This window comes from Rhineura floridana, chromosome 2 (assembly GCF_030035675.1).
Source record: "Rhineura floridana isolate rRhiFlo1 chromosome 2, rRhiFlo1.hap2, whole genome shotgun sequence".
NCBI lineage: Eukaryota > Metazoa > Chordata > Lepidosauria > Squamata > Rhineuridae > Rhineura > Rhineura floridana.
In genome coordinates, this window is record NC_084481.1 from 46,954,155 (window position 1) to 46,967,202 (window position 13,048).

The 13,048-nt window shown below is 39.9% G+C and overlaps 1 protein-coding gene across 2 annotated transcripts in view; it reads left to right on the forward strand.

Moving 5' to 3' along the window:
* The window catches only part of STK39 (serine/threonine kinase 39), a 172,269-nt gene that overhangs the window by 117,562 nt on the left and 41,659 nt on the right, over positions 1-13,048 (forward strand). For both annotated transcript variants that reach the window (XR_009760478.1, XM_061608579.1), the window contains exons 11-14: positions 9,138-9,260; positions 9,366-9,398; positions 11,290-11,352; positions 12,465-12,532. Coding sequence is in view for 1 of the 2 variants with exons in the window: in XM_061608579.1 (XP_061464563.1) it covers positions 9,138-9,260; positions 9,366-9,398; positions 11,290-11,352; positions 12,465-12,532 (287 nt within the window). In the remaining variant the exon portion in view is untranslated. The remainder of the gene's footprint in view (positions 1-9,137; positions 9,261-9,365; positions 9,399-11,289; positions 11,353-12,464; positions 12,533-13,048) is intronic.

Consider the following 13,048-nt stretch of genomic DNA (forward strand, 5'->3'; position numbering starts at 1 on the left):
CTTGGCAAGCATTTGACATGTAATTATATATGAAGCTACCTTAGTCTGATTTGCCAATCTGGGTCAGTATAATCTGTACAGTAGGGCCCCGCTTTCTGGCGGCCTGCTTTTCGGCGTTCCGCTAATACAGCAGCTTTCAATTAGAGTAAGGCCCCTCTCATACGGCGCTTGTTCCGCTTTTACAGCGTTTTTCGGGCGTCAGGCACCATTTTGTTGACGGAGTTCCTCTTTTCAGCAGGTTTCGCTTTTAGGTGGGGGTCTGGAACGTAACCCGCCATATGAGTGGGGCCCTACTGTACTGATTGGTGGCAGTTCTCCAGCGTTTCAGTCAGAGGCCTTCGCCCTCACCTGCTACCTGAGGTCCTTTACCTAGAGCTGCCAGAGTTGCTGAACCTGGCACCTTCTGCATGCAAGTATGTACTGTACCCCTGAATTATTGTTCCCTCCTCAGCTTGGAGGGGATATAATTAAATATCATTGGCTTTTTTGAGACACATTTTACTATTTTTTTCTTTTTTTAATCCCTTTCTATTGTTTTTTAGTGAACTTGTTTTTGTTGCTTTTTTTTGCTAGTTATTTGCGCCATCAGTGTTTGGTATCTCCCACACTTCTTTGAAGATCTGTTACATATAGAAAAGAGCAATATAAATATTTAAATATGTTAATTACTATTTCAGAAGTTAATTGGTTATTTCAAATACATTTATTTATACTGGACCTGGACTTTGACTCCAGGAGAACAAGCTTCAGATTCCGCTTCCCTCACACTTGCTTGTCTGGGCAAGTTGCACAGTTTAATTATCCAACTGTAAAATGGGTTATAATGATATGATTGTCTAACATAAACAAGACAAAGAGAAAAGCACTTAATTTTTTATTTCCGTTGTCACTTTTGTTTCCTCATGTGTCGTCAGGAAACAAGGTCAGTATTCAAAATCTCAAATTCATTTCCAAGATCAGGATTGCCAAGTACAGTAAAATGGCAAATTCACATTTATTCTTTTTTAAAAATTACTTTCCCTCTTCCATACCTTTTTATAGCTAATAACAAGCAGCTTAGAGTGATGTTATCAGCAAAAGTTGAAAGAACCACTTTTAAAGCCATTTTACTCTTTCCATAAATTCTCCTAATTTGCTTAATTAAATGAGACGATACTCATTTTTTATAAACATCTTTTATGTTAATTAAACGTATTTAATTATAACTGAACAAATGAATATTTGATGAGTTGCTTGTAGTGTGACAATGGTTCCAATTTGTATATACTTTAAATTGAGTTGTAGTGGTTTAAATTTGATTGAACCATGTTTAATAATCCAAAATTGTTTCTAAATCATGGAGTATTGTCAATCACATTTTTATAATCTTAATAACTAGAAAAGAATTTTTTTCACTGGTGGTTTTTGAGTTGCTGTTTTACAGTTGACAATACATGTCCTTTCAATAGGAAATGAAAAACCTGTGATTACTAGTTGTCCAGCTATATGAGAGTTTGATTTCTTTTTTTAATGGAAAGGTCATATTGGCTTCTATCAGTTTTTTATTCTGGTACAAAAATATTGTAAACTTTTTTTGTATTGTTGCCTACTAAATATGGAATAAGTAATGTTTACATTACTGTTTACATCTTACTGGATTCTAAAATACAGTTGCTCTGAGATTTCAGATTGGGCCAGTCCTGGTCAACTAGTAGGTTAATATTCCCTCCTCAGTCCCTTACACTTCATGATGTCATTTGGTGATAGGTCACAATGAGCTCATATCAATTACCAAGCTATCTTGTGATGAATTCTCTTATCCTGGTACAGCTTGTTCCTCTTGCCAAGTAAACAGGAGTATCCCATGCATTGGGTGAAAATATACATCTGTCATATAAAACAGTATTATACTGCTTTAAACAGTCACGGCTTCTCCCTCCCCCAGAGAATCCTGGGAACTATAGTTTAAGGGTGCTGAGAGCTGTTACGAGACCTCTATTCCTCTCAGAGAGCTATAATTGCCAGAGTGGTTTAGCAATCAGTCCCTCTTCCCAGGAAACTCTGGGAATTGTAGCTCTGTGAGGGTTACCCTCAACACCCTTAACAAACTACAGTTGCCAGGATGCTTTGAGGGAAGCCATGACTATTTAAAGTGGTATAATACTGCTTTAAATGTGTGGTGCAGATGGAGCCAATTTGAGTGGGGGCAGGGAATGTCTCTCCATGTGCTTGTAGCAGAGCCAGGACTAGCATGGCTTTGGCATCTAATCTGTTACTGTTCTGAGGCAGCGTAACATCCAAATTCAAAAAGCTCTCTTCCTTGCCACCTTCCTATGAGGAATGTAAGGAAGAGGGTGGTATGTACAAGATTCAGTACTGCCATGTACGTGAGGGACCACTTGCCCAAGACATCCTCCTCCAATTTGCTTGTGAATTTTAGTGCATCCAAGACTGAAAATGGTATGGTAAGGATCAGTATAATAGAAGTTTGATTACAACAAGAGCTTGTGATTCCTGACGGTTTGCAGTGTCTGCTGTCTTTGGTTTCTGCCTCATTTGAGATGCTTACTGACAGGCTACCTAATCCTAAAGGTGACCTTCAGGATCTTTGAGACTACCTGCAGTTGTACTTGCTGCTCTGAATTACTGTCTTCCCTTTTATATTAGCAGAGAGCTAAGCTACCGTGAGTGCTTAAAAATGACCTTTGTTAGAAAATGTCTGGCACCTACTGACAAAAATTGCTCGAAGGGTAGCCAGAAAAAGGACAAATCCACAAACACATTGAGCTTGTGTGTGTTGAGTGGGTAACTTGCTTTTTGCCATTTCCTGTCACTGTGGTGTTTTTTTTTACCCTCTAATTTGCCCTGCATTCTCATGTTCCAGCTGATACTCCTATTCCACAGCTGTTGCTATGTTGGCAGTAGCTTGTTAGTTCCACCCATCCCTCCCCTGCATGAACCACTTTCTGTTGCAGATTACAGCGTGCTGAACTGCTTTTGTGTTAGGTACACTTTAAATGTCAGCCATTCAGTTTCATTTTTTTATCACCTGTATGTTCTTCTGATTCATGTGTGCCCTCTTAATGTGTTAATTTGTCTCTGTAAGAGTGACGGCTCTTATTGTTTTCTTTTCTTAAAGTTACAAATAAGTTTGCCTTTCATGTGGAAGGGACCTTTTGTTGTTGGGAGATAATAGGACCAAAATTAGACGCTCTCGTTTATTTATTTCCTCATCTGTCTGCCAAAGCCGTGCTAATTGTGGTGCATGGTATGACGCAACATAGACTATTTCCAGTTCCAGAATTTCCTAAAATTCTTGATACTAGCATCCAGTTGGGGAATGCCTTTCCCTCTCAGGTTCGACTGGTGTTGACCTTGATGGGTGTTTGGTGCCATTTTAAAAATATATATTTACCCAGGCTTCTGGGTAAATGATTTTGTTGAAGGTGTCCTTGCTGTCCTTGCTGATGTGTTGTTGCTGTTTTTTTAAGTGTGTTATTAGTTTAGCTATTAGTTTTTCATTTTTGTCTTATATATGTGATTTTATTATTATTTTGAAAATGTATAGATGTCTTGAACAACAACAACAAAATAAGTCTCCAAGTGGTGTAAAATGAAATTATAATGTTTTATGCATTATGTTTATTACATTGTATTGTTTTATTTACTTATCTATTTATTTGATTTATATCCCGCCCTTCCTCCCAGTAGGAGCCCAGGGCAGCAATTGTAACCACTTCAAATAAATAAAAATAAAACAAAAATGGTCAGAAAAGGGGACAACTCCCCAGAGGCAGCTCCACAGCTCCTAAGTAAGTTCCCATACCAGGGCATCGTCAGCAAAATCATCATAGATCTGCTTCTCCCCTCCCTGGTCTTGCTGGCAGCCACCTAGCCCTGTGGCAGATATTGCAACTGCCATTTAGTGTCTGCCACCTTTTCAGGGGACAGAGAAGACTGAAAAGCATATGACAGTTAATGAAGAACCACTAGATGTAACACTGCATTAGTGTTTGGAGAAGGAGGAAAAAGAGTATTGGCAATGGTAGCAGTTCTTTTAAAATATTTTTACCTTCCCTTTCTGCTTGACAACAGACATCTAATATGGCTCACAAAAGTGAAAATTGTTAAGTGTGTGTGTGTGTATTTTAAAAGGAAGAAACCAAGATGCTAGAAAAATATGTTTTATTCGTAATCCAAACCCGATGCGTTTCGGCCTTGTATATTTAGGCTTTCCTCCAGGCATCTGTATTGGTGAAAGCAGTTGTGCTCATTGGAAGATATTGTACATCAGCCTTTACTCCCCTGATGAAAGCCTAAATATACAAGGCTGAAACGCATCGGGTTTGGATTACGAATAAAACATATTTTTCTAGCATCTTGGTTTCTCCCCCTCATATTTCTGGTTTTAGATGCTAGCCACTTTCCTTTGTTGTTGTGTGTATTTTAAAGCAGTGGCATTTTTTTTAAGGCAGAGGCTCTGTGAAGGGGGGCAATGGTGAAACATGCCCACTTCCCACGTCTTGGGTATTGCTGTTGCTGCTGTGACTGTTTCAACTGTAGCTCTTTGAAGGTTTAATGATGACTATGAGAATGAGGAGGACATGTTGCCAAGGTAAATACCTACTTGGTATCAATGTCTCAGTTTTGTATTCCCCCATCATATATCATCTGAATGGTCCCCAAGTCAGTTAGGGTGTGTAAATTCCTTAATGTAAATAGGACAGACATTTTATGTCATTAAAGTGTGTTCTGTGTTCAAAGCAACCAAGTTAAATCACTTGTTTTTGTTTGTTACTGTTTAGTGAATGGAGGAACTTGAATTGCATTCTTAGGAAGCCTACAGGATCTCTCACTGGAAACTATAAAATTATAGTAGACCATGTTTGAGAAGACAGTCCCACGCATTTTGATACTAACCAAGATCCTTTTGTTCAAACCAAGAAGCAGTCACGAAGTTGCCATTTTATGTCAGGGGTGACTAATCACTGGCCTGGGGGCCTAATCCTGCCCCAAAGCAAATTTCTCTCCCCCCTCCACCTTGATGGTCAGTTACTTCAACCCTGATTTCTGCAGGAATCTGCTATGTGATCGAGTTCTCCAGAAGCACCTTGGTCATGCAGCCGATCCAGCTGTCTCTCTAAGTGACACATATGATGTAGGGTGTGGGGCAAGTAGGTGTGACTTGGAGAAAATGGTCTGAGGGCTACAGGTTCTCTGCCCCTGGTTGTAAACCCTGAACCTTATTCTTTTGAGGAAATTACTTGTATCTAATGGTGAATTACTTATTTATTACTATTATTACTTTAGTCCCTTACTACAAGAAGTCTCTAAGGGCGCTACAAAAAGTTATGACACCAAAAGGCATAGCATAAAACCAAAACAGTCATCCTCTAGAAAATATTTATCACAGTATTTGTTGGGGGAAAATAGCTCAACAGTTAAAGTCACATATGTGGTCCTGCTTTTCCTAGCCCATCTACCCTTGGGTATATTCCACCCCAATTCTGTCTCCAGGCTTAATTTGGAAGAGACCAAATGACATAAAGAGAGGGAACAGAGCAAGAAAAATTTAGGCTCAAAGTGAAATGTTAAAGGATAGGACTGAGTATAGAATGGGGGCAAAAGACAAGTGATACCTCAGAAGGATGTTGCTTGGCGTCAGTGTATGCTATTTTCTTAGTTTTTCTTGGGAGACTAAGTTTTATATTGGATTCATTCTTGGTGGTTAATTTTTAGCCACCTTGAGAAGTTTGTAAAAAGGCAGGCAGTAAATCCCCAAATAATATTCTTGTTCATAATTCTGAAAAACAAGATTAGGGCACTAATATCCCCCACCCCACCATTTTCATGAATAGTTCATGTCTCGTCATTTTGTATGTTATGCTTTATTTTTCTCTCCCTGTTCTCTTCCTGTTTCTCAGTAAACCTTGGGCAATGTGAACTAATTTTTATAACTATACTGTGGTGTATGTGCTGATTTATTGAGCAATGCTCTTAGTCATCTTGTGATTCCCTGAGAATTTTTGTCAAAGAATGTCAGTACCACCCGGCAATATTTTTTTTTATCAAGTACAGGGTGAGTCATAATCCACCATAAACTAATAGGGTACTGGAAGTGTACTGTGGCATCAGGGTGCATCTTGACTTTTAATTCTAATGTGTAAGGTACTTATATTAGTCTGCTTGATCTCCAGGCATTTATCCTGTCAGCAATATCTTTCTTAACACGAATGAATCTATTTTAAATTTTACATGTCATATGCAGCTATTTATTTATAAAGATAGAAGCTTGACTGGAAAGGTCAGAAGAACACTGTTGAATAGACTTTTATCATACTCCTATGTTGTCAGTATTTTTCTGCCTTTGCTTTTCCTTTATAATGAATCTGTTTGAGATACAAATACCAAAGTGGAAATGGGGAGGAGAACAGAAAAGCAGGTTGGAATTTTGTTTACACCTTGGAATTAAATATTTGTATATTCACAAGAGCAGTTCAAAATGCTTCTGGCTTACCACTTGCATGAAGGAATGTTGAGGAAGCGAGTAAGGCCCACATGTTATAAATGAATGTATGTCTTTTTAAAAAATAAAATAAAAGAGCCAAAACGCTCCCAATCTGGTTCAGGGCCATGGTATCGTAGTGTTATCCCTTCCTTTCCATAGGCTCCTTGGGGAGGAAGGGTGGGGTATAAATTTAATTAATTAATTATTATTTTCCTGATCAAAATCCCCCTTCCCCCAGTGAAGTTGCTGTGAGTGTGAACAATATCTTGGAAAGGTGGGCATTTTCGTTGGGACCATGGCACAGGGTGAAAAGGCTGACCCCTGCACCATAGTCACAATCTGGATCAGGCCCCCTGTGGTTAGTTGTTGTTTTTTTAAACACCATGAAAATGTCTGCCAATATGATGCACAATGTATCATCTATTTGGAAACCACAGTTTTCACCCCTAATGATACTCTGGTGGCTTAGCAATCTGTTCTGAAAAGAAAGTCAGCCGCTGAAGGATTCATAGGCTCTGGAAAAATGGTAATGGGTTGGAGCTGAGGGTGCTTGGTTTTCTTTCTCTTACCTAAGAGATAGAACTGTTTATTTTCCATAGAAACAACTGAAGTTTGTGTTTGTCTTCCAGAATAACTGTGCAGTCTTGTTTCACATACCTGGAACCAATAACTCTCAACCTTTTCAGACCAATCTATTTAGGCATTTGGGGACCTGCCTTTTATCTTTACACCATACATCCGTATGGTGGTAGTGTTGCTGCTGCAACACACCTTACATCAGGCCACAGCCCAGGAGTGGGTCCCAGCCCACCAGTCAAAGACCAGTGCCCTGTACCATGGGAGATATAACTTGAATGGAACCTGAGGACTGCCTGAATTCTTGCTAGAACAGGGGCCTATGTGACTTTCTAAGCCATCCACTGTGTCAGCCTCAAGGAGCAATATTTGTTCTTTGTAAGGGACAGAGTACAGCAACTTGGAAGCATACTTCGTTTTAAATTCTGCTTGGTGAGGTCCGCTTCTTGCTTCCCTTCTCTATCTTTACCAGAATTCCCCTCGAGACAGGCTGCGTCCACCACCTTTATATTTGCATCAAAAGGCCAAACCCTGGGGTGGGGGAACAATGTAGGAATAATCTTATCCCCCTCCTTCAAAATTTGTTATGTTCTTCTTTCTGGTGTGCAGTCACACATAGGTTCTGTGCCTATGCAGAGACTCAGTGGGGAAGATAACAAGAGGGCCAAATCAGTTGGGTAAAGTGGCCACTTCATGAGATACGTCTTCATATTCTTGTACCCAGTTCAAGTAAATGTGGGTGGTCCACCATTGTACCCTGATTTAAAAACCTGGGGTTTCACCATCAGTTGCTAGGAGTCCTTCAGTATTGAATGTGAGACTTCCAGGAGTCCTAAGAATTTGGAATGTGTAAAGTTTTGACCAGCCTTGCGCATAAATCCACAATACCAATCCTACAAAAAATGTACAGTAATAGCCCAGTAAACACATTGTCCAGGAAAGAAACTGCTTTTAACAAAGCCTTTTTGGAGTGTGTGGGGCATGAGGGGTGCACACTCTGGCTCTTTATCTACTGGATTGCTGCTGCTGCAGGCAGCTCTTATGCACATGGTTGGAATGGCGCTCCTTGCCTGATGGTGCAAGTGCCTCCACAGTAAACAGTGCTACAGGTGGCTGGGAAGCACTGTTTACAGCAGACGTGTCTGCTTGAGTGTAAGGGAGGATGGAGGAGAGGCAGGGATGGGGAGAGAGAGAGAGAGAGAGGGTGCGCGCACAGGGTGGTGGTGGTGGTGGTGGTGGTGGCTGCCCCTTGCCTGCCTGCTTGAGTGTATGGAGCGGAGAACTGTGCTCAAAGCTTTAGATTGCTGCAGCAAGATGATTCATGATAAAAGAAAAAAGGCCAGGCAGGCATCTCTGGATACATTGTGGAAGATGCCTTCAGGTGGTCTGTATGCAAGGCTTATCTGACCTGGCTGTTTCATTCATTTCAGACATGCATATTGTAAGCTTTGAATAAAAAGTTTGCTGAAATACGTTGTGGTGTAAGAGCCTATCCCTATTCTTTCCATGTTATTCCTATCTCTCAAACCAATGTTTCTGTTAAATAAGTAATGTCCAGGAACACGTGTATTTTGTTAATTGAGGCATTACTGTATTAGCCTGCTTGCCCACAAATACAGGTTTTAAAAGCATGAGCCTGCATTTAACAATGCTTCCCGTTTCTTTAACAATGCTTCCTGTTACAACTCCTTCAAAGATTAAATAGCCATTGATTCACTGTTTTTTTCTTTGCATTTTACTTGTCACTTTTCAGTTAAGCTTAGGAGCAGATGAAGGTGAACTGATCAAGGGAATGCAGGCTGACTCATGAGTCAATGTGGCAACAAGTGGGCCTCAGTGGTAGGCTATATGCGTAAAACAAAGAGAAAGCTGCTGCAATGAAGTAAAAGCATTCCAATCGTACTTTGATAATTGGATGTTATTCTAATGCTAAGTTTATAAAGCCTTTGAGAGTCTGAGGGATTGTGATTATTAAAAATAAAGATTTATTTTTAATAATCACTTCAGAAAGAAAATGTAATGGGATATTATTATTAGTATTAGTATTAGTATTAGTATTATTTGCTTTTGTCAGGTTAGAAGAGTACCAGGTTCCAGTGGCCATCTCCACAAAACAGAAGATGGGGATTGGGAGTGGAGTGATGATGAAATGGATGAGAAGAGTGAAGAAGGAAAAGCCGCTTTTTTCCAAGAAAAGGTGACTCTTGGCAACCTTGTGTCTATTTTACCTCACATATGTAAGCATTCTTTATTTTGGCACTTAAAAATGTGCAACTAGTAACTCTGGATGCTTCCCTTCTAGTCACGAAGAGTAAAAGAGGAGGAGAATGCTGAGGTAAATAATTGTGTTTATTTACTTTGTTTTCATTAGGCAGATAGTCCTTTTATATTTTTGCCTATAATAACTCTAGGTATCATCTAGATATTTTAAAACACAAGATTGTAGGTTTGTCTTGTCCTCAGAATAGATAAAATATGACAAATATGTATATTTCAGCTAAAAAAGAAACACCCCACACCCCCTACAGTTATGAAACGTTTTTGAAAAGTCTGCACAACAAATAAAGAAGTTGGGGCATAATCTCATTGATGCATAATTCTACACTGCTAGACATTTTGCTGGAAAAGTTGCATTTTAAGGTGGTTATGTTTAGTTAACTTCTGTATGCTGCTGCTTTTAAGTACAGGAATACCCCGCTATACGGACCTTTACTTTAAGGACACTCGCGAGTACGGACATACTTACAGTAGCACCATTCCCCTGTTTACGTACGCTCGCTTCGCAAGAACGGACACTTAACCTTTGGTTGTGGCCTGTTCTTTTGGTGCATGGGGGTGGTGGAAAGAGACGCGATTGCGCAACCGCGAATCAGCTGGAAGGCACGATCGCGATCAGGTGGGAGACGTGGCGGCGCAGCAGCAGAGGCGCCACAGCGTAGCAGCAGAGGCGCCACAGCGTAGCAGCAGAGGCTTTAGCTTTGAGACTCCGTATGATGGAGAGGTGGCACAGTGGCAGCACAAGTGAAAAAAGGTAGTGCTTCACTTTAAGTAAATTTTCGGTTTACGTACTTGCTCTGGACCCATTGCATATGTTAATGCGGGTTATTCCTGTAATGCCAAAGTGGTTTACAACCTGTACAGTTAAAACTTAATGTTGCAATATAAAGCCAATTTGTTTTAAGTTACTCTGTTCTAAATCAAGGAAAAAGAGAAAACAAATGTCTGTCTAAAAGGAGGGGTTGTACTTGCCATCAGTACCTGAAATGCAGTGTGGGTGAACCAAAAACTGCTTTCTCTGGGATGGCAGTTCCACACAACTTGTGTTGCTATAAAAAGCAATAGGCTGAAAACTACTCTTGCACCAAGAAATTTTAAAATATACAAAGACAACACAGGTCATCAGATTTTGAAACTTCTACTGTAGCTTGCCTAGCCAGATATCATTGTGACAAACCAAAGGTCCATCTGACTGAGCATCCGTTTCTCACAGTGGCCAACCAGATGCTGCAAAGGAGGCTTCAAGTGAAGACAACAGCTTCATCCCATTGTTGGTACCCAGCAGCTAGTACATGGAAGCCTACTGCCACTAAACCTGTAGGATGCATATAGCTATCATGACTAGTAGCTATTGATAGACTTCCTCTATGAAAATGTCTAATTCTTTCTTAAAGCCAACTGAACTAGTGACCATTACTATATCTTGTGGCAGTGAATTCATTGTGTAAAGTACATACTTTTGTCTGTCCTGATTCATGCGCCAGTTTCGTTGGACAGTCCTAAATTCTAGCAGTATTAAATTCCATATAGATGCTCAGATTATAGTCACTGATTGTATCCAGTGCTGTCTTTCCATTCACAGCAGGCTCTTTGATCCAGGAGAGGCTTCCATGAAAAGAAAAGAAGCTAATTTTCACTGATTCCCCCCGTCCCTCTGTGGCCCTCCAAAATCTGTTCCAGAAGGGTTGGGGGGGCCATCCAGAAAATTGTGGGGAGGTGTGGTGCAGACGTGTGGGCTGAAGGAGAAAGGGAGAATGTGATAATATCTTCCCTCCCTGTTCAGTTCATGGAAGTCTCCACTGGTTAAGGGAGCCTTCCAAGAATGGAAGGATAGCTTTGGATGTGATCCACTGTTTTATCTGATGTTCTCTGTTTTTTAATTATTGAGCTCATGCAGTGTTGGGTATAAAAACAAATCAAGAAAATGCATCATGCTTTCTTTTAAACAGATTTCCATGAATTCCAGCAATATTCCTGATAAAATACAGAATCTGTCTATTAAAAGTCCTGAGGTACTGTGACTGTTAACTTATGATATGGGTTGATTGGGTTGAATAGCTAATTTGCACAGTCAAATTGGCATGTGGATCCAGGCTGGGTTTGTCGTGTGGTGAAGTAGTCTCATGATAGCTTCCTGCTGACCCAGTGTGCAAGCTACCACAGATTTTTTGTGCTACCAATTAGCTTAGAGGTTGTGCCATCACACACCTTTTTCAGCATGTGTTGTACAAGGTGTTCACATATTAACCATGCAAAGTTAGCTGTGTGTATTGGCCTTGAGAAAAATGGGTGAAAGGAGTAGAAATCCTTGCTGTACTTGTTCTCAGATAGCCACAGTGATTTGTCCTCTGGAGGCCCTTAATCTCATATTTTATGTGGTAGAGATATAAACAAAACGTCCATTACTAGGTTTCCTACTAACTATAATTCTGTGTTAAACCAGGGGGTGGCATAGTTAATTCAATGGTAATAAGCTCTGAGTATGTGTGAAAACAGGAACCTTTAAGTGTAGGTTCTTAGTTCATCAGATTAATCTGGGAAAAAGATTTAAACTTCATTATGATGATACTAAATTTGTTACCAATCCTTCACCCAGAGGTCCCAGGGCAGGTTACAACAATTTTAAAGCACATAATTAAAAACAGTTATAAACATCCTACACAGCATCACAGAAAATAGGGTGAGCCCTAAAAATACACATCTCAGGTGTCGAACACCAAAGTAAAGAGCTGTGTCTTCAGACATTCGCCGAAAGTTGTACAGTGAAGTTGCCAGACATACCTTGGTGAAGAGGGAGTTCCACAACTTAGGAGCTGCCACAATGCCCTCTCCTGGGCTACCACCCCATGAGCTTCCAAGGATGGCAGAACTACCAAAAAGGCCCCCTCTGCTGATCTCAACACCCAACAGGTCTGTAGGGAAGGAGCAGATGTACTATTACTGACTTGTCTTGTATTATTTTTATGTCTGATTTAAAGGTTTTTTTTTTAAAAAAAAAAGATTAGTGGTCACTCTAGAGAGAATAACAACGCTAAAAATTGATCTTGGCTCAGTTTGAAAACTCCTTCAGGATTGGTGTGTTGTATTTCTTAAATGTGTGTTGTATTTCTCTGTTTGAAATTAGACTCATTCTGCTGTTAGTAATGAACATGGTGAAGTTCCATGTGCTGTGAATCTTGTTTTAAGACTAAGGTAAGAATTTTTATCTACTTGTTTTCATAGCCTTTTTTGAAGGTGTGGTCAGCTCTATTATTCCCCTCGTTAACTTTCATAACATTAGCATAAATGTTAACATAATCATCTCCCAGTATGACCAATATGAATGGTGTTCCCATGACTAATTGCTCTCTTTTAATTGCTTACTGAAATAGAAGAGGAGGAAAAAGAAATACTGAATATGAGTGTAGCTCCAGGCTAAGACTACCCTTCATTAAGTATTTTCTTTTTTACCCTCTCTTTTCATTCCATTGCAGGATCACAGTGAGAGATTTTTAATGAGTTTCTTTCACACTCCAGCAGTCAACCTCTGATGGAAATAAACCATGGCTGTATTACAACTTGCCTGCTCAGAACATTTTTACTGGGCAGGTTTGATCTGCAGCTGTGAGGGGAAAAATGAGTGATATATTTTCAAAGAACATTTAGCCTTTTAAAAATGATACAAATATGGTGTTAGACTTAGTTTTTTGGCACTAGACAAAAGCTGAT